The following is a 22,304-nucleotide window of genomic DNA, read 5'->3' on the forward strand; positions in this document are numbered from 1 at the left end:
GGGTTCTAAATTTTGACACTTGTTTTTCTGAAAGTTGAAAAAGATTTTGTGCATAATGTGGGGTTGCGTTGCTATAGCTTTTAGTCACTTAAAGTGGCTGGAAAAATGCATAATAATAAGACCAATTTTTGAAGGATCTTTTTGTTCTTCGGTCTTCTGAACTTAATGTTTAGTAGATTGAGCTGTTTTTGATTTTTATCATCTTTGCACCTGTCACAGTATCCGACATGTTGTGGGTGGGTGTTCAGTAAATATTAACCAATGACGAATCCTTATTTTATCAGTTGATATTAGTCAGAACCCTGGAAATAAGTAAATAGAGCATAATGGTTGTTTATTCCTTTTTTGCAACTTTAAATATCCAGACACCTCTTATAATTACTTATTGTCTGGGCTGAATGCTATTTTACAATGAATATTTTGGGAAGAAGAGAACCAAGAATTTAGTCCTGTGGGTGGAATAATTGGAGGTGAAAATTTTAGTTACTTTTCCCTGTGCAATAATATTTTATTTAAGACAGAACTTTTTTTTTTAATGTTTATTTATTTATTTTGAGAGAGAGATAGTGTGGGAGCATGTGCAGTGTGAGGCAGAGGGAGAGGAAGAGAGAGAATCCCATGCTATCACTGCAGATCCTGACACAGGGCCCGATCCCACAAACTGTGAGCTCATGACCTGAGCCAATATCAAGAGTCGGATGCTTAACTGACTAAGCCAAGACAGAGCTTCTGAGGTAGGGAGTAAGTCCTTGCTACGTTGCAGTTTAGATAAATATTCATTATTCTAATAAAAACATGTTTCGGGGCGCCTGGGTGGCTTGGTCGGTTAAGCATCCGACTTCAGCTCAGGTCACGATCTCACGGTCCGTGAGTTCGAGCCCCGCGTCGGGCTCTGTGCTGACGGCTCAGAGCCTGGAGCCTGTTTCCGATTCTGTGTCTCCCTCTCTCTGACCCTCCCCCATTCATGCTCTGTCTCTCTCTGTCCCAAAAATAAATAAACGTTAAAAAAGAAATTAAAAAAAAAAAATAAAAACATGTTTCTATTTGAAGAAAAAGAAATCAGTCAACCCAAACAGGTAGGAATCAATAAGCAATTCCTAAGGGATCAGGTTGGCGTTTAGCACTAAATAATTTTTCTTTTTTTTTTTTTTTTCTGTTAGAATTTCTCAGGCTGTAATTAAGTCATATGTAATTTATTACTTGAGCTTCTTTCTTTTTGGTCATATTCTGCTGAATCTTAGATATGGTTAATCTTAGAGACTTTTTTTTTTTGCCATCTTAAAGGTATTGTACCTTGAAGAGTTTGTGATAGTTACTGGAATTTTTCAGGATAGCCAAAAATGGCATTAATTCATTAAATTTATTGAGCATTCAAAGACAAATACATCACAGTTCCTGTTATCAAGGAATTCACAGTATAGAGGAGACAATAGAGACATGTGCAGATTATTGACATACGATCTGATAGATGCCCTGTTGGAGGTGTATGTGGAGTATTCTTGGACCACAGATGAACAAGCACTGTTCTTTTAATTGCTGTGGAGACTCCTTAATGATGAAGAGGCCTGGGCAGGTCAGGAGAATCCACATAGAGCAGCTGGGGTCTAAAGAATGAAGGGGGATTCCTCAGGTACGTGACAGAGAGCAGGGAGCCCAGGTAGTGGGAACAGCATATGCACAGACACAAATGCTTTGACATGCATAGGTTAGGAGAAGGAGAGTGGGCTTTCTCAGGCCAGAAATACCTCGATTCAACTCAGGTTCTGTCACTTGCTCAGGGGCTGTGAGGAAATTCTCTGGTGACTCTCGGTTCAGATTTTTCATCTGTAGACTAGAGACCATTTTATGCAGGTTTGCTAGGTGGGTGGAATAAGAAAACAGAATCTTAGCTCTGTGGAAGAAAGAGTGTTAGCCATAGTCAGGTTAGAAGACTTGCATGGTAGGTAAGCATTCGTATTTCTCCAATGGGCAAAACTCACCCCTGACTTTTATCGCTGCTGTAGGTTAAAGCCGCGACTGGAGAAGAGGTCTCAGCTGAGGATCTTGGAGGTGCCGATCTGCACTGCAGGTGAAACAGAGGCCGTTGTTTCTTTCCAGGATTCACTGTTGCCTGTTTGTCCGTTTAAGAGAAAGTTTAATTATTTTTTCTAAGAGTTAAACTTGCCAGATCTGACCACAGTCCATTGGTTCTTGAGCTGCTGTTTTAGGGTTCAGTTCTTTGAACTGTAGAGCTGCATTTCTAAGCTAGAACATCAGCTTTTCCGTTGTAGCCTAGAAAAACTGGAGAGACAGGTTTCTCATTTCTTTAACAAACATCCATCAAGCACTGGTTATGTGCCAGACACTGTTATAGGTATTCAAGATAATAAGGTAGACATTGTCTTTGACCTCAAAGAGCTTATTAACATCTTAGGGAGGTGGGTGATAAGTAATTTCCAAAAAATGATATAAATGTGTACATGTGATAAGGTCCACAAAGAAGTATAGGAAGGGCATATAGGAGGTGGATCTAACCCAGTGCCGTGCAGGCATTAAGACTTTGTGAAATTAATATTTGTTAAGTGGAGCACAATGTGCTGGATGGTGAGCTGTGATTCAACAACAGACCATGAGAGAAATTGAAATGGACAAGTGTATTACTCACAGAACCTGGAAGAAGTACACGGCATTCCTCGAGGGACCACACTGGGAGCTGTTGGCAGAGCGCAGACAGAGGCAGAACCTGAGCACATGTTTTTCTTAGGGTCCATGTTGGAGCACTTTGGGGTTCCCAGTCTAGGGCTAGTTTAGTCCATTCAAACCCAAAGATGGGAGTTTCGTTCAGTTCCATATGGGTCTTCTTTAAGGAGCACATAAGGCATGCAGGAAGGAGCTGGGAGGCAGGGAGACTGTTGATCACGAGGGTTGCTGGGGGAGTCATATCAGGACTTACTCGTGCTTGTGCTCTGTGGCTGCTGTCCAGAGCATGTGCTCGCATGAGCGTGCTGGAGTGAGTTTAAGGTTCCTGCAGGCCACTCAGTCAAACGAAGTAGATGCTGAGGCAGCCATCTACCATGAGGTAGCTTAGCTAAACTCTCAACAGCAGTAAGTGCATAACAGCTGGTACTCTGGGGGGGTGGGGGGCAAAAGCCCTACTTTGTGGCACCTGCCAATGCCCCTGGTGTAAATTATCCCACCGAGGCTGATTGCAAGGTCCTGAGAGGACACCACTGAGTGTGGAATCAGGAAGAGGTGCACACATCTGGCTCTTGTGAGTCAGTCGTGAGCTGGCTCCATCATGTCACTGGTCTAGTCATTTCGGGTTACAGTTCAGGGCTAAGAAGACTGTCTACCTCCTAGAGTTTTGTGAGGATTGAGATGATACATATAAATTGCTTGAAATAGTACCTGAAGTAAGTACCTATAAATGTTAACTGTTAAGTTAGAGACATCCAAGTAGGGATACTGGCTGAGCAGGCAGTTAATTGATAAGAGTCTGCTCCACATATCAGCGCTGGAGATCTTTAATTGGGAGCTGTCAACATAGAAGTAGAATTTAAACCCATGGGACTAGTTGAGCTAGCTCACCCCAAGATGGGGGTAGATAAAGAAGAGGGCCCAGGACCATACCCTAAAGAAGCCAGGTATAAATTGCAGGTAGACCTCGTGATCAAGCTCCCTGGCTTGGCAGGTGCATGAACCCCTCTTTGTGCTGCCAGACCTCAAATCCAGAGAGGCAGGAGGCTACGGGAGCAGTCTAGTAGGTAGGAGAAAGAAGACAGGTACAGCATTTCTATTTTCCTGTCAATAGCACCACTGCGCCTTAAGAAAAGTTGGGGAAAGGAGCTCCATTTGCCTCAGTTTTTCCTTCATTCCCTTCTCACTGAGAGCTTACTGTGGTTAGATTGATGGCACTCAGTGTTGTAAGTAACACAGAAAAATTTCAGGCCTGGTCTCTCCCCTCAGGATTAATAATTTCATTACGAAGATAAGAGAAACCAAAGAGCTAAAAAGCAATTACAAAATGAATATGCTAGCTTGCTTCCAGCTTTCCAACTAGAGGCAATAGGAGGAGTGGTTAAGGGAGCGGTGTTGTGCTTAGGACACCTAAGTTGTGTGTTCTGCATGCGTGGAACAGAGCACTCGTTTCTTTACGGTGAGCACATGCGTGTAAGCGGACTTACTGTGGTCCTCTCTGATCGATAGCATGGGCCGTTGCAGGCAGACGTTGGTGTGGGAGGAGGAGGGAGGGAGGCCGTGGCAGGCAGCCGGGAGGGAGGAGCACGCCAGTGGAACAGGTGGGTGGAATACAAGGTGGACTGCCACTGTTTGTGGTTGCTTAACGGGAGAAGGAAATGAAGATATCATTGGACGAGCAGTAGTATAAAAATTTTTTTGATTTAAAAAACGTTATCTGGTGCCCATAAACACTGTAGGCAGTATGCCAAGTTGGGCTGTAGGTTCCAGAATTCATCTTCTGTTTGCCTTGCTTACTGCTGTTGTGACTGGACCAACTATGTACTTCCCTGAGCCTCATGTCTTCGTGTGTAAATGAAGATAATAATAGTTCCCACCTCCTAGCAGTGCCTGAAGACTGCTAAGCACCCTATTGCTACTAGCTATTATTACTAATAATATAACCTGTTTAAAATCATGAGATAATGATTAAGCGGTGATGGCTTGGTTTTTGTTTTTTTTAACAGTGTAATAGATTGCTTTGGGTTTTCTCTGTCTTTGTAAATACATATATTTAAAAAAATTTCTAATGTTTATTTGTTTTTGAGAGAGAAACAGAGCACAAGTGGGGGGAGGGGCAGAGAGAGAGGAGACACAGAATCCGAAGCAGGCTCCAGGCTCTGAGCTGTCAGCACAGAGCCCGATGCAGGGCTCCAACCCACAAACCACGAGATGATGACCTGAGCCAAAGTCAGATGCTTAACCGACTGAGCCACCCAGGTGCCTCTTTGTAAATCCATATTTAAACCTCTTTGATTAGTCATCCTGAGGAGTTAATTTGACATAAAGACTTTCATAATATAGTGTCTCATCAAAGGTTTCCCTTTCCTGCTGTTTTCATGAATACTAGGCAGTTTTGAAAAGAAAGCATTTTATTTTAAATATTTACTGATTTGGAAGTAGTTCCTTCTGCTGCTGTTTGCTTACTGAATTATTACAGTGCAGCTAGAAGTCAGCAATTATAGCTGGCATTATGTATGAAGCATTTAAAAGATATGGTTAGTTGTAAAATGTCATATTAAGTTAAAAAAAACTGAAGGGTCTAGTATTTGCAGCGTGTGTGGGGCTGTAGGACTAAACACGGTCTCTATGCTCGTTTAGAAACACCCAGTCCAGAGGTAGAGAGTGCCTTGAAACCACCGTGAGAACCCATTTCTAAGAAATATCTATCAAGGGTTTGGCATTTTTCCCTAGACAGGACATCACAATTATCACAATTTAGTTGCAGCAGATTAGTCCTTACTCATAAAATGAAGAAAAATTTTATTTTTTTCAGGTACATATTTTTGTCTGTGTTTATCATCATTTTAGTTTAAAAAATTTTTTTTAAGTTTATGTATTTATTTTGAAAGAGAGCAGGGGAGGGGCGCAGAGAGAGGGAGAGAGAATACCAAGTAGGCTCTGCATTGCCAGGGTAGAGTAGGGTAGAGGTGAGATTGTGACCTGAGCCAAAATCAAAAGTTGGACACTTAACCGACTGAGCTACCCAGGCACCCCTTATTTATTTATTTTTTAAAAGATTTTATTTTTAAGTAATCTCTCCATTCAACGTGAGGCTTGAACTTAATACCCCCAGATGAAGAGTCACATGCTCCACTGACTGAGCCAGCTAGGTGCCCCTACAGTTATTTTTAATATTATATTACAGTCATAGTATATCTACCTGTGAGATAACAAGCCATCTAATCAGAATAAAACTAATAGAGCAAGCCCATGCATCATTCACACCGAACTTGAAACTGAGTGGGAACTTCAGTGGCCCTTATCACACTCCTATTATCAATACCCAGTTTTACCATTGATCCAAGGGACAGGGTCTTCAAGCCTTTGTATGTTACCTATAGCAGCTTACTCTTAGGGTGTAACTTTGTAAGATGCTCCTCAGCTGTCTCTCTGAAATGAGAGACCATAGTTGGCATCTTTGTTAGGAGCTTAGTTAGTGACAAACACTTTGTTGTTATGGACTACATTATGCCATCTGTGGTTGTTGAACTTTAATCATACACAGCTTTGTTTGAGGTGCATGGGAGGAGCATTAAATAGAAGTCCTCATCAGCAAGGCTCTCTGGTCTAGTAGAAGAAGGTCAAGATTAAGAAATAGAAGGTGTGGATTCTTATACAGCTACTGCTGGTCCTAGGGCAAGGTACTTAATTTAAGTATACCTCAGTTTTTCCTGTTTGTGAAATAAGGATAATACCGTTCTGCCACGGCCATTGTGAGAATCAAATTAGATGACATGTATTGAAGTATTTTGGAAGTGAAATGATGCTGTCCTTAAGTGAGAGAAGATATTTGGGGTTTAAGATACTTCTTTTCCTTTTCCCTGTTCTGATTATTTTAGTGTGCTTTACTCTGTAGAAAGTCTGGAGTATCCGACTACTATGCTTTGGATGATACTCATGCCCTTCACATAACTAGGAAGATTGTGAGGAATCTAAATTATCAGAAGAAATTGGATGTGAGTTGGTTATGTTCTTCTGTTTTTTATTTTATTGAAAAGCATTTTGACTTATGTTACCCTGAATAATGTCTTTTAACAGGTTGATGTGGTTGTTTTATATTTCTGCAGGTTTCCATTGAGCCTTCTGAAGATCCTTTGTTTCCTGCTGATGAATTGTATGGAATAGTTGGCACTAACCTTAAGAGGAATTTTGATATCCGAGAGGTGTGTGGAGTGGATCTGTGAGCTATAAACCATGCTGTCAGTCTCATTATATCCATTTGTAAGGCTGCAATCTGTTTAGATAGGTTGGTGCCTTAGAGCCTACTGTAGATCTCAGTAGGGAGTGACATATAAGGGAAAGATCTCTTACTAGAAGAGAGAGGGGGATTAAAATCCTCTTAATGGTTGGGAAGTTTTCATTGCACAATGATGAAACTTGCTTTGTTCAAAAATAGGACTCATTGTTCCTGTGGAACTTAGGAATGATGTAGGTAACTTCATAATTTTCAGCTGTTTCTTTTTAGTGTTCTGATTTTGGGAAGTGGATGCAATGTCAGTAAGTTGTTGAAAGGAAAAAAACGTACCGTTTTAAATCAGTATGACATTAGCAGAGATTAGACTTTTGATTACAGTTGAAGCTGTTGCTATGGTTACAGATTGTCGACATGGTCTTCTTTGGTCTAGATTGACAATTTTTAGTGCTTGCATATAGCATGTAGTCTTTTGTTTGCTATCTGACAGAATATTTTTTAAATTAGGGAATTATCTTTTTTTTCAAATTAGGAAATTATCTTACTATCAGATTCTGTGCCTTAGTTTTCCCCTTGACTATATCCATTTAGCAGTTGATGAACATTTGGGCTCTCTCCATATCTTATCTATTGTTGATAATATTGCTGTCAACATTGGGGTGCCTGTGCCCCTCAAATCAGTATTTTTGTATCCTTTGGATAAATACCTAGTAGTACAATTGCTTGGTCATAGGGTGGTTTTACTTTTAATTTTTTTGAGGAACCTCCATGCTGTTCTCCAGAGTGCCTGCACCAGTTTGCATTCCCACCAGTGGTGTAAGAGGGCTCCCCTTATCTTTTTGTTTTTCTTTAAACTGGATGAGAAAAGTGAGGCTCAGAGGACTTGAGGTAGCCAGGCTGTGACTCTGGTTTCTCAGCTGTAGAGCCAGGAATCAGGGCTGGGTCTTCCTCTCAGCACTATTTTCTTAGGTTCATCACATCCTCACAACCTTGTCCCACCTTTGCAGAGGCGAGAACGGAGACTCCCTCCAGGACATGCAAGTCCTATTGATCCCTTAGGTTGGAGGCTAAGTCTCCTGACTCTGAGCCTATCCCATGCTTTGTGGTTGAATCCCTGACCCTCAGCTGATACTTTTGAGCAGCTCCTGGAGCTCTCAGTCCAGCGTGCAGCCCTTACAGTCTCTCTGCTTCTCTGCTTTGTAACATGGTGCTGTTGCTCTGACCACGCAGTGTAAAACCAGGGCCCAGAATGACTTCAGGGTATCAACCATGCATCTAAAGTGAAATTCTAGTGAGAAGACTTGCTGTGTAGAGTGAAATTCTGTGAAAGTAACAACTTAAGCATGAATTTGTTTTCCTTATGACTAACGTTAATGCAAAAAATTCTTTTGTAGTATAATATCTCAGGGACACTGTTATTTTTCTTCTTAGGTCATTGCTAGAATCGTGGATGGAAGCAGATTCAATGAGTTCAAAGCCTTATATGGAGACACATTAGTTACAGGTATAAAGGCAAAGAATTGAAAATATGAACATTTTCTTTTTTTAAAGATTTTATTAAAATTTTTTTAATGTTTATTTATTTTTTTTTGAGAGAAATAGACAGAGTACTGAGTGGGGGAGGCGCAGAGAGAGAGGGAGACATAGAATCTGAAGCAGCTCCAGGCTCTGAGCTGTCAGCTCATAGCCCAGTATTGGGCTCGAACTCCCGAACTGAACTATGAGATCATGACCTGAGCCAAAGTCAGATGCTAAACTGACTGAGCCGCCCAGGCGTCCCCTTAAAGATTTTATTTTTAAGCACTCTCTACACCCATCATGGGGCTTGAACTCACTATCCCGAGATCAAGAGTCACATGCTGTACTGAGTCAGCCAGGTGCCCCTGAACTTTTTCTATTACTTTGAAAATAAGTGATGTTTTATCTCCAGGTGTTGATGCACTTGGTGTGAGCTTTGTTATTTAGAGCAGGACAAGTATGTGGGTCTGTATTCAAAAGGAGTTATTTTGTGAAGATGACTTGGAGCTGAACAGCTTCCTATATCCAGAGGGTTTAGTATGATGATGGCTAGATGCTGTGGTGCAGGACCTTGTCTGTGACTTGGTGGAATTCACTGTGTAAAGACCCGTTACCGCAGTAAAATTAGTGAGAGCATTTGTAGTTCTTTTTGTTTGGATAATTTGGGGTTTTTTTTTAATTAAAATTTTTTTTAACATTTATTCATTTTTGAGAGTGAGAGAGAGTGTGAGTCGGGGAGAGGCAGAGAGAGTGGGAGACACAGAATCCGAAGCAGGCTCCAGGCTCTGAACTGTCTGCACAGAGCCTGATGTGGGGCTCGAACTCACAGACCACAAGATCATGACCTGAGCTGAAATCGGACACTTAACCAACTGAGCCACCCAGGTTTCCCTTGTTTGGATAATTTGTAATTATTTTGAAAATTTCAGCACTGTTTCCTTGGTTCTTTAGTCTCTAATTCACTGGGAGGTTTTATATAATGTCCTTCCTAGAAGGACCTTCTCATAGCCTCTGTGTGGGTCTAACGTCGAATCATGTAAACACTAGACCGAGAATACAGGACAGAAAACCACGTCTGAAAAAAACAAATAAGTCTATTTATAAAAGTTCATTCATTCATCTAAAGTGTTAAGTTTGCAGGCTCTGGAAGAAAAGTGTTTGAAACATAGATGCTAGACCCATAATAATCTATCTTGGACGAATGGCAAAACGAATTCTCTGAATTTTATTTGGTCTTATGAAAGCTAGAAAATGTAGTAAGTAATCTGAAGGCAACATATCAGAGCGAAAAAAAAAATAACTCTAAAAAATCCAAATTGCAAATCTACATGGAGGCTTAAGGATAAATCACAACACTTTCTCCTGGTGTGATTTATGAGCAATAAAAGCGTTCACACTGGGAGTGGAATTTATGTTTTGTATTGAGGTGTTTAAGTGATTAAGAGACTTTTGTTTGATATATAGACAGGATTTGTGGCCAAATAGTTCCGGATGTAACGCTCACTGTGCAGCGGTTTGAAACAAGTCAGAGCTGTTTCTGCTTCTTTTCCAAAGATGGATGGGCTGTCCTTGTCATCTGTTTTTACCAGTTTGCCCCTTACTTGCTCAAAGACCTGTGGTACCTTTGTCCCCTAGAATACTGAGGATATATGTAATTCCTCTGTCTTGAATTCAGATAAGATTGGAGAAAGGGAAGGGGAAGTGAGAAGTGAGAAGGAGAAGAGGGGAATGAATGGAGGTTGGTGACAGGAAGAAGTACTGGGGGGAGGAAGAACAGATTTTTCTGAGGATCAGGTATCCCTGGCAGCTCTTAAGAGTTTCTTCCTGCCTCTGCACCTGCCTAGGTATGCCCTAGTAGTTTCTTGGACATTTTGCTTTCCTGTTTGGCTCGAAGGAAGCTGGTGAAGGCACTTCCTCCGTGTCCCTGATATAGTGGGGCATGTGCCCATGGGCTTGGAGATCCCAAGCCAGGCTCAGGATGGGTTGAAAGTCTAAATAGCTCACACAGGGCAGTATATCTTAGGAGCAGCACCACACTGCCAAGAGATGTGCAGGTTCCCAGCTGGTTTTGTGGGGGTGGGGCACAAAAGTGGAAGCAGATTGCTAGACCTTTGGAGAAGGTCACCCCTTTGCACTGTCTCTGTAAGTGGCATTGCCATTTAAGAAATGCAGCATAGGCTTTTGGCTGGGATTTTAGGACTGAAAGATTAAGAAAACCAAGACAACGCCAGAGTAAAGAACAAAAACAGGTTTTTAAAAATTCAGTGTTCTGGCATATCAGCAGGTTGACACTCTCTCTTATCCATTAATATTCCTTCAACAATTTTTCGAGCACCTGCTTTGTGTCACACACCACTTTGTGTCGCACACCACATGCCGAGCGTCTCAGCTGGCAGCCGGTGTATCTTGAGCTTGAAGACAGAGCGGGGTCCCCAGGCGCTTTGGGAGAGTGCTTTGTCAACAAGCACTGTTTGTTGACTCTTGGGTTCCAAGTGTTTGATACCTATTTAGAGTCCTCGTTAGGCTTGTTGCAATTCACTCTTGGGAAGATCTCTGTAGTTTTTCAGGTTTACAAAGCCTCCTGAAATCCCCTCAGGTGTCTCCCTCACATACTAATTGTTTTCCCCCTTTTTCTTCTCCCTTTGTGTCTGTGTGTATGGAGAGTGGGTGTTTGCAGCGGTAGTGGGACTGGTGGTGAGGAATAAAGGAAGCTTTTAGAGAAAATGAAAGTGCAGTGGTTCATTGTGTGACCACCGGCCTCCACTGTGCTCCCGCTTTTGAAAGCAAGTTGGCCTGGGTGTTACATGTAAGCCAATTTAACAATAAATTATATTAAAAAAGAAAGAAAGAAAGAAAGTTGGCCTTTGCTGAGTTTATACCCTTTACCTCAAGGGCCTGTCATTGCCACAGGCACTTTCAGGCAAGCCAGTCACCTGAGAATGACAGATAGCTCTGAACATGGGCCTTTAAAGGGCTCTCCGCCTGTGATTTGTTCCATTTCAGAATGTCCTCTGTCTGGTACTTAGTAGGCACTCGGACATGCGTTACACAAATGAATGGGCAACACCCTACCCCATCATCGAACCAAACCAACCAGTCAGACAAAGTGATAACTTTACAGGTAACACACTCCTTTCAAGGAAGCAAAGAACCCAGATTCTCCAGTACTTAAGAAATTGTGACACGAGCTGTTCTGTACCCTAGACAGAATCCCCACGTTTTAAACTTTGATTTGAAATTAAAGAATGTGTAACTATGTCTGTTAGCTGTGAATTAAAAATCCTGTGGAATACATAAATCTTTTTTCAATTTTCTTTTGAGGATTTGCTAGAATATTTGGATACCCTATAGGTATCATTGGAAATAACGGAGTTCTCTTTTCTGAATCTGCAAAAAAGGCAAGTACTGTTAAACATGTTTCAGGATTTTCTGTTTTAAACTTTGAAGGTCAAGTAATGAATGAAAGTTTATTGCATGAAAACTTTAAAATATTTAACCAGATGCCTTAGTAGGCAGAACACTGTATGTGCATGTGAGCGTGTGTGTGTGTATGTTAGTGTTTGAAACCATTTATATGGGGGTTTACATTAACATGTTTTATCTAGAGCATTATTTAAACAATGAAATGTTTCAGGGAAGTTTTGATACGACACTTGAACTGTAAGTGCTGTGGATGACATGTATGTATCCTCAGGCTGTAGGAATACTTATTTTAAAAGTGCTTATATTGTTTTAATTTTTACTAAAAGTTTTTTTCTTAATGTTTATTCATTTTGAGAGAGAGAGAAAGAGCTCAAGCGGGGGAGTGGCAGAGAGAGAAAGAGAGAGAGAGAGAGAGAGAGAGAGACCGATTCCCAAGCAGGCCCTTCACTCCCAGCACAGAGCCCATCCTGGGGCCCCATCTCACAAACCATGAGATCATGACCTGAACTGAAATCAAGAGTTGGGCAGTTAACTGACTGAGCCACCCAGGTGCCCCTCTGTTTTCTTTTAAAGTGGAAAACTAAGGAATTATAGTGAGGCTCAGTAATTCCCACTGACAAGCACTTCTAGTTTTTGTGTTTCACTTGCTGTTCAGAATGTTAGTGATTGACTTCATCCCTACAGCTGTGAGCCAGTGATCACACACATGACTGCAAACAAATGTAGTACAAACCATAGTCGACGTCCCATTGGCCGTGGGTCCACACGGGAGTATTATTGTTACTGTTACCGTAAGGTCAAACTAGCCAAGCACAGGGTACACTTTCCTATCGCTGACCCAGGTATGGTGTTTGTAGGATGCATGATGGCTACAGATTTGTTCACCCCCCTTTAAAAAGTTTACTTCATTTGCTTATAGGGGGCTCACTTCATCCAGTTATGCTGCCAAAGGAATATTCCTCTGCTGTTCCTTCAAAACATTACCGGTAAGAAAATAGCTTAATCAGTTTTGTTGCATTATTCCAGAGATTAACTGTCCAGTAGGACTCAGATATTGGGCAGTGTAGACATAGAGCACTTCCATTATAGCAAAAAGTTCAACTGGATACTCTTTTGTAGAGTCTCTTCAAGGATCAACACTTCATGAATCTAAAATGAGATGTTTATCCCTATTTGGATAAAGCAGTTTCTCAGTTACATGTATCACAGTCAGAGGGCCTCCCTTTACTCCTATATGTGCATACCTTCCTCCCCCTCCCCGGCAGGGCTCTATTCTCTCCCAGAAATACTGATCTCACTACCAGAGAGTGTTGTCTGACCCATCATCTCTTTCCTAGCACTTTGTTTTCCATAAAGGATTTCAAGCACATGCTATGCTCCTTCCTTTTCCTCATCTTTTATTGTGTGGTTAATTCTACTTGAAGTGACATACTAGAAAAGGTGTATGTACATCCTGAACAATAGTCTGAGGATTTGAGTTTGGACTCCGAAGAATAGTAAGATCAGTATCCCCTCTCTGGATTTCATGTTTCATAGATGATCTTAATAGGGTGGATGAAATGATTTTTAAGGTCTTCTGTGGTTGTAGAGTTCTTTTTGCTACAATTCTGTGTTATTTATCTTGTTTGTGGAACAGTGCCTAACCTATAGGGGGCACTTAGATACGGTGGTTAGCTGAAAGCCCCCCCTCCTCCTGTCTTCAAAATGATCCCTGGTTATCTCAAGCTCAAAGGAAGGAGGCCTCTTAGTTAGTCATTAGAATCAGGCGAGCCTTCACAAGAAAAAGGAGTTTGGCTCCTGCTAGTCAGCAGGGCATTAAACAGTCCTGGTGCAAAAACATCTTGATCTGGTGCTTCCCTTAAGTTTATGATAGTTGATTAGATGGATTTTGAGAGGCGTTATGTCCCAACAGCAGCCTGAGAGAGCACTTTGTGGCAAACCTTGTGGAAGGGCAGATAAAAAGAATTCTGAAGCTTCAGGGGACCTTGTTTCTAATAATTTGACGGTTTATTAACCACCAGTAAGTTAAACCTTGTTGTTGGAAGTTACACCTACATTTCTGTTCTTTGGTTTTTTGGTTGGGTTGGGCGCAGAGTGCAGAGGTTGTGTTTGATTTTGTAATCTTGCATTTGACAGTCCTGTGTGACATCCATGGAGATACACATACAAAAGGCAGTTGAATAAATCTATTTTTATTATTATTAAATATTTTTTTAACATTTATTTATTTTTGAGAGACAGAGTGTAAGTCGGGAGGGGCAGAGAAAGAGGGAGACACAGAATCTGAAGCAAGCTCCAGGCTCTGAGCTGTCAGCACAGAGCCCGGTATGGGGTCCAAACCCGTGGACCACGAGATCATGACCTGAGCTGAAGTCTGATGCTTAACCGACTGAGCCACTCAGGTGTTTTAGCAGTTCAAAAAATCTTGAACACAGAGGACGTGTGTTGGCTGCATGTAAAAATATAGGCATCCTCAGAATATGTAGATGTTATTTAAGACTGTGGGAAGAGATGAGAACACCCCCGAAAGAAGACAAGAGGGCTCAGGGACAGTCTTTGAGGACAGAACTCTGATTTTTTCCAAAGAGATGAGAGGAGAGGAAGGAAGGGAGCATGATTATGTTGTTTTTTATGCTGGGAAGGATTAGGAGAAAGACAATTGAGGTGGCACAGTCTTTTTTTTTTTTTTTTTTTTAATGTTTATGGTATTTATTTTGAGAGAGAGAAAGATAGTGAACAGGGGAGGGGCAGAGAGAAAGGGAGACCGAGAATCCCAGGCAGGCTCTGTGCTATCACCTAAGAGCCTGATGTGGGGCTCAAACTCATGAACTGTGAGATCGTTACCTGAGCCAAAACCAAGAGTCAAACACTTAACTGACTGAGCCACCCATGCACCCCGTGGAATCCTATTTTTGAAGGCAAAATCATCTCCAGGGAATAGAGAAGCGGTAGGGTGCTGGGTGAGGGATGAGAGCTTGAAGGTAGCTGATATTTGAGCTAGCTACTGTGGAATATTTCAGGAAATCAAGACAAGGCAGGAAGAGGTGCTCTGAGCTATTGAGAGGGCCCTGTTCACAGGGGTCCCAGGGAAGCAGTGTGCCTGGCAAGGATGAGGGCTGTCCTGTCAGTACCGCTGTGTCTGCAGCTTGGACAGCTGTCCCATAAAAACTGAATGGAATCGGATGACTTGATTGCCAGGGACTTGCAAAACAAAAACAGTGACAGCCAGTTAGGCAAGTGAGTGGACGGTTGGGGAGGGAGACGCACGAAGCCTGGCTTGGGTTTTGTGAGGTGAGCAGGAAGGAGCCCGAGGCCTGGAGGGCCCAGTGCAGCTGCAGAGCAGTCTCCCATGGCCAGGAGCTTGAGGAAGCACAGGAGTGCTGTAGTTGCCGTGAAAAATTCTTCCACCGTGCTATTGAGTCACTGGCGGGGGGCTCTTACCATCTTTGAAACATCTATCTTTTTATTTCATCCAAATTTTAAAGCAGTGCTTCAGAAGGAACAGTTTATGTATTAAACCAGGTCAGGACATATGGAAGCCCTTGTAGCTCGGCTTGCGTCCTGAGCTTGTTGTGTCACAGTCCTTCATCACCGACTGCTGTTTGGGGAGAATTTTTGACGGTGAACTCCTGGCATCCTGATCTTGTTTGAGAGCTGTGTGTGCATCCAGATGAACCATTTTTTTAAAAAAAAATTTTTTTTTGTTAACGTTTATTTATTTTTAAGACAGAGAGAGACAGAGCATGAACTGGGGGAGGGTCAGAGAGAGAGGGAGACCCAGAATCCGAAACAGGCTCCTGGCTCTGAACTGTCAGCACAGAGCCCGACGTGGGGCTCGAACTCACGGACCGTGAGATCATGACCTGAGCCGAAGTCGGCCGCCCAACCGACTGAGCCACCCAGGCGCCCCCCAGATGAACCATTTTAATGGTTTCAATAAAATGAAAATTTTAGAAGTGATTAGAGCAGTTTTTTTGTTTTTTTGTTTTTTTTAATTTTTTTTTTCAATGTTTATTTATTTTTTGGGACAGAGAGAGACAGAGCACGAACGGGGGAGGGGCAGAGAGAGAGGGAGACACAGAATCGGAAACAGGCTCCAGGCTCTGAGCCATCAGCCCAGAGCCTGACGCGGGGCTCGAACTCACGGACCGCGAGATCGTGACCTGGCTGAAGTCGGACGCTTAACCGACTGCGCCACCCAGGCGCCCCGATTAGAGCAGTTTTATTTTATCTTTTAAAAAAAATTTTTTTAATGTTTATTTATTTTTGAGAGAGAGAGAGTGTGAGTGAGGCAGGGGCAGAGAGAGGGGGAGACACAGAATCCGAAGCAGGCTCCAGGCTCTGAGCTGTCAGCACAGAGCCTGACGCAAGGCCCAAACCCCCGAACCACGAGATCATGACCTGAGCCAAAGTTGGACACTTACCCGACTGAGCCACCCAGGCTCCCCTTATTGTATCTTTTCAAGCAAACTTTTTGGGGGTGTATATTTCACATGTAAATATTTTGTTACAGTGAGAGGCTTTGTAGTAAAATACAGTTTGACAAGATGTTGGATTTGACTTCTGCACATAAATTCCATTACATCCAGAGGCTCTTTTTCTGTTCTTTTCCTTAGGATTTATGGTTGGTAGAGACTATGAGGCGGAAGGAATTGCCAAGGATGGTGCCAAGATGGTGGCTGCTGTAGCCTGTGCCAATGTGCCTAAGATAACTGTCATCATTGGGGGATCTTATGGGGCCGGAAACTATGGGATGTGTGGCAGAGCATATAGGTAGGTGATTGTCAGGGTTTTCTCTGACGAAAGAATCACACTTCAAGTATATTTATAAATGGTCAGTTTGTTACAGGTTTATTTGAAACATAGAATGGCATTCACAAATTTTGATCAGTTATACCGTAATTTGTATCATCAGGAGGAGTGAAATGAAATTTAAGACTAAACGTGCTACTTGGAAGAAATCCACAATGGGAATCAGGAAATATTTTGCGATGGCTCATAATGTCATAATTTATGTGATGCAGCTAAGGTCTTGCTTTGAGGAAGGTGTGTACTGGACATAAATATACATAGACTGGAAAAGAAAGGCTGAAAATCACTGAGCCAGGCTGCCAGCTCAAGAAGTGTGAAGAAGAACAGCTTATTAAACACAAGAAAATAGAAAACAGGACACATTAAAGAGCGAACATCGTAAAAATAAAAGAATCAGGAAAGCCCAGACTTATTTGTTTAAAAAGGTTAACAAATTTGATTGTCTCCTAGTAAAACTAAAAAATAAAGCAAAAAGACTTTAGATCGGGAATGGAAAACAGGACATAAGCACAGGTAATAAGGGGATATTTTGAATATTTTTATGCCCAGTAAGTTGACATGAAATGGACAAATAAAATTTATCAAAACAGACATCAGAATCATGTGGAGAACTTAAAAACCCAACTACACTCAGTACACACCTCTGGAGATTAGTCTGGGGTAGGTTCCAAACGTGATTTTTTAAAAAAATGCCCTTGGAATACATAGCTGGAATGAAGAACCACTAATTTAGGAGGTAATCACAGGCCTGTGAAAACCTCTGTGTTGTACAGTGAATTAATTTGATCATTTTTCTTCCCCCCCTACAGCCCAAGATTCCTCTACCTGTGGCCAAACGCTCGTGTCTCAGTGATGGGAGGAGAACAGGCAGCCAATGTGTTGGCCACAGTAGCAAAGGACCAAAGAGCACGTGAAGGGAAACAAGTAAATGCTGTTTTTTCTGTGTCTCTGGGTTTGGCTGAGCCAGGGAGCAGCGCACCCAGAACTCCTCAGTGTTCGAGGGTTAGGGCCTGGCTTCACTTAGAAGATGCTGACTGTCAGCAATTTGGACTTCCATATGCTCTATCTCTCTTGTTAGAGCTACTTTATTGGAGGTTGCTTGTTGTAATTTTTCAGAATTTCCAAGAAAATACTCGAGAAACTCAGACACTGGTCTGAGGCATAAGGACCTTAGGTTCTTAGTCTTTTGCAGTTAGTGAGATTTAAATAAATGCGATTTACTTCTTTGATTTTATGACCTAAAGCAGCAGAATTTTGTTTTTTCCAGTTTCTCTCTTAGATTGTCCTTGAGTGGGAGGGCCCGGTGCTTTAATTGAGAATTGAGTAACATTATTATACTGTGCACATATAAATGAAAAATGGAAAGGTCACTGGAAGCTTGATGAAAGGCAAATCAGCAAGTGGCTACTTTTAGTTTTCTAAATGTTAATAGTAGGTACTTTTAAGTGATTGTTTTTTAGGCCTTGACAGCAACATCACACAAAAGGTACTGACTGAGTACTCCACAGGGTATAGAGTGCTCAAGCACCTTAGAAGGTTTACATGACTTGGAGAAAATGTGAGGTTCTTGCCCCTTGAGTAGCTGACAGTCTGGGGGCGGACAGCTTATAATCTGAGGGTTGAGTGAACAACAGAATAATTTATTAAGGCAAATTCTTCTTTGCAAGCAGTTGTTGTGAAAATGGATTCTTTTGTTTGTGTCTCAGAGATTCTTCTGAAGTTGTGCATTAATTTTTATTAGTTATACTACTACTTTGCATAAGCCCTGAACCTTAAAATGATTGATGCATGTTCTTGGAACTGTTTACGTGACCTGTTTTATCATAACAGGGCATAACATGGAGGAGGCCCTGCCTTCTAAGGTTCTCATTCCTGCCAGTTAGGATCATCTGGTCAACTGCCTAGCTTGTGGAATGGGGATAAGATAAGCATGAGGGGTGGCTCCTGCCTCCCTGAATGCATCCTACTCATGCTTCACATCCTCAGTTGTCTTTTGCAAGCAGCAGGAATTCTGCAGACTTAAACTGAAGTTTCCTATTCATTTCCGTACTGATGAGTATCCAAGTGAAATGAGAGGTTTACTCTTGTGTTTGTTGTGTGTTTGTGTGTTAGGCATCAGAGGTGTGAAATTCTACCTGATATTTTAAAGACCTATCTTTAACCCTAGCCCAGTATGGTAGTCTTTTATTAAACAGTTGTTCTTTGATTGATATACAAATATATGAATTCATTTATTCTTATGTATGAAAGTATAGGATTTTAGTGGTTCTCTCCCCAAATTCTTGACATATAAGTGATACTAAACTATGAAAGCACATAAAAGAAGGTTGGATTTATTTGAAGTAAGTCATTTGTTTTGGTGTGAAATACTTTTTAAGTTGAAAACACTTTCCAGGGTTTCAAAATTGGTTTGCATAAAGATTTTTGCAACTGAATTAATTATCGCTTGTTTCTGGCAATACTGGTGGGCAAGCCATTAAATTTTTAATTAGAGGAAAATATCTCTCAGCTATTTGGGTTTATTCAAGTGGTGGTTGATATTTCACCCATTTAAACTTTAAAATTGTTTTAAATTTGGCTATTTTGAATGAAAATTCCCTACGGGACACCTGGGTGGCTCGGTTGATTAAGCATACGAGTCTTGATTTCGGCTGAGGTCCTGATCTCATGGTCGTGAGATGGAGTCCCACTCTGGGCTCTGTGCCGACAGTGTGGAGCTTCCTTGGGATTCTCTCCCCTTCTCTCTGCCCATACCCACCACTCTCTGTTTCAAAAAGACAAAAAACCCAAAAAAACCCACAACAATCTCCTACTGGTCCATGTCCAACAGAAGCTGCTAAATGTAAAATTGCCCTTTTGTTACATTTTGTATAATTCACATCCGTTGTTAGGCCCTGCTAGAATACTCTATCCCCTTGGGTTTGTTTTTGTTTTTCAAGTTTATTTACTTATTTTGAGGGGCGGGGAGGGCAGGGGAGGGACAAAGAGAGAGAGAGAATCCCAAGCAGGATCTGTACTGTCAGCGTGGAGCACATTGCAGGGCTCGATCTCACAAACCATGAAATCACAACCTGAGCCAAAATCAAGAGTTAGATGCTCAACCAACTGAGCCACTCAGGTGCCCTGCGATCCCCTTGGTTTTGAACCTTACACTAAACCGCCTCAAGAAGTTGTCTCTGACAAGGGAGATGTAATGGTGGACCAGTTTGGCACTCATGTCTCAGGTGAGATCATGTGTGCTAAAGTATCACTTGTCATCTATATATGTCACTGTGCAGATGGTGGTTGTGACATTATTACTCAAGAAACGGTCACCCCTTTTTCCTTGAGGTTCTCTTGAGTGGATCTGTTGCTTTAGTACAGTGGATTCATTCATGGTCCCTTTTCTTTCAGTTCTCCAGTGCAGATGAAGCAGCTTTAAAAGAGCCAATCATTAAGAAGTTTGAAGAGGAAGGAAACCCTTACTATTCCAGTGCAAGGTGGGAGCCAGGGAAAAACTACCTTCTGATACCTCCTGGTGGGTGCATCTGGGCTGTAAGGGCAGCAGCTTTACAGAGATACAGGCAGTTGGGTTGGTCTGGCCTTTGTAGGAACCAGAAAACAACTTTTGGCCGCACATAATTTTGTATTATTGTCTCTATAATGGGAGTACCTGCTGCAGAAATCCCACCCCTTCTCCCAGGCTGGGCTATGGACCATTACCATTGGTCTGATTCCACAACTCTCCACCATTCTTTCCACCACCACCACCTCCCCCCACGCCTTTTTTTTAGTGTTTATTTTATTTTTGAGAGAGAGAGAGAGAACACATGAAAAGGGAAGGGGCAGAGAGAGAGGAGAGACACAGGATCAGAGGCAGTCTCCAGGCTCTAAGCTGTCAGCACAGACCTGACACAGGACTTCAACTTACTGTGAACTGCAAGATCATGACCTGAGCCGAAGTCGGCACTTAACCGACTGAGCCACCCAGGCGCCCCCTTCCTTCTTCCACTTCTAAATGAGGTGTCTGGGCCTGCAGGGGCTAAAAAGTTAAGAGTTATAATCCTGGCTGTATCATTTTCAGGAATTCGTTCTTTTATAGTTTTTGCTTAAATACGTGGATTCCTGCCATGCCCCTGTCTTTATTTTGTTTTTACTCCCATTTTAAAGATGACTTTGGTTGAACTGTTGAACACGTTTTGGCACTTGATAACGAGTGTGCTTGTGCACTGAGGAGGTGATTACTCACAGCCAGGGTCTGCGTGTCAGCACCAAGTAATCACCTCACACACCATTGCAACTCTTGGTTCTGTTTGTTTCTTACAGCCTTTAATGAGGTCATAAATCATCGTGGCCTGCCCGGGCTGCAGACTTACTGCCGTGTGTGCATTCAGACCTCTGTTTTCAGCAACTTTAATGTTCTTCATTCTGAAGAATAATCTAAGCTTCATATCTTCCTTTTATCCCTTGAGCATATGGAATAAAGAAAATAACTATTTGTGTCTTTTAAAATTAGGTTACGGTGTGATTTGTGTCATTTACTGGGGAAGGCAAACTGGAGAGGAAGGAGAAAAGAAAAAAATTAGAATCCGTTTCAGTCATCAGCACATCTTTCATGGCGGGTACTGCTCCTGGCACTTTGGGTACAGAGGCTGAACATACTTATTTTCAAGAGCGTATAATTACTTTTGAAATGAAACTGGTACCATTTGGCATTTTTAAAAAGCCTATTTCTCTTCTTGGTAATATGTATTTTTGTAAGCCGATTTGCAGGGCTATTTTGTTGTGGGTCATTGATTCATTAAATTAAGATGAAAATATTTTATAGTCTTTGAGACATAAACATGTTCTTGTTACCATCACTTAAACAGACTTAGATAGTAGCCAGTAGAAGCAAAGAGGAAATAGAAAACCCTAAAAAAAGGTTTAAGAGAAAAGAGTAAATGGTAAGCTCACATACAGTTTTTTTTTTTTTTTAATATATGAAATTTATTGTCAAATTGGTTTCCATACAACACCCAGTGCTCATCCCAACAGGTGCCCTCCTCAATACCCATCACCCACCCTCTCCTCCCTCCCACCCCCATCAGCCCTCAGTTTGTTCTCAGTTTTTAAGAGTCTCTTATGCTTTGGCTCTCTCCCACTCTAACCTCTTTTTTTTTTTTTTTTCCCTTCTCCTCCCCCATCGGTTCCTGTTAAGTTTCTCAGGATCCACATAAGAGTAAACACATATGGTATCTGTCTTTCTCTGTATGGCTTATTTCACTTAGCGTAACCCTCTCCAGTTCCATCCATGTTGCTACAAAAGGCCATATTTCATTCTTTCTCATTGCCACGTAGTATTCCATTGTGTATATAAACCACAATTTCTTTATCCATTCATCAGTGGATGGACATTTAGGCTCTTTCCATAATTGGGCTGTTGTTGAGAGTGCTACTGTAAACATTGGGGTACAAGTGCCCCTATGCATCAGCACTCTTGTATCCCTTGGGCAAATTCCTAGCAGTGCTACTGCTGGGTCATAGGGTAGGTCTATTTTTAATTTTTGGAGGAACCTCCACACTGCTTTCCAGAGCGGCTGCACCAATTTGCATTCCCACCAACAGTGCAAGAGGGTTCCCGTTTCTCCACATCCTCTCCAGCATCTGTAGTTTCCTGATT

The 22,304-nt window shown here is 41.9% G+C and overlaps 1 protein-coding gene across 1 annotated transcript in view; it reads left to right on the forward strand.

Annotated features, from left to right (window-relative positions):
• The window catches only part of MCCC2 (methylcrotonyl-CoA carboxylase subunit 2), a 70,721-nt gene that overhangs the window by 43,470 nt on the left and 4,947 nt on the right, over positions 1–22,304 (forward strand). The window contains exons 8-16 of the mRNA XM_043587552.1: positions 2,004–2,068; positions 6,575–6,674; positions 6,786–6,881; positions 8,342–8,414; positions 11,750–11,826; positions 12,771–12,837; positions 16,468–16,624; positions 17,473–17,587; positions 20,057–20,142. Of these exons, the coding sequence (XP_043443487.1) occupies positions 2,004–2,068; positions 6,575–6,674; positions 6,786–6,881; positions 8,342–8,414; positions 11,750–11,826; positions 12,771–12,837; positions 16,468–16,624; positions 17,473–17,587; positions 20,057–20,142 (836 nt within the window). The remainder of the gene's footprint in view (positions 1–2,003; positions 2,069–6,574; positions 6,675–6,785; positions 6,882–8,341; positions 8,415–11,749; positions 11,827–12,770; positions 12,838–16,467; positions 16,625–17,472; positions 17,588–20,056; positions 20,143–22,304) is intronic.

Source organism: Prionailurus bengalensis, chromosome A1 (assembly GCF_016509475.1).
Source record: "Prionailurus bengalensis isolate Pbe53 chromosome A1, Fcat_Pben_1.1_paternal_pri, whole genome shotgun sequence".
Taxonomy (NCBI): Eukaryota; Metazoa; Chordata; class Mammalia; order Carnivora; family Felidae; genus Prionailurus; species Prionailurus bengalensis.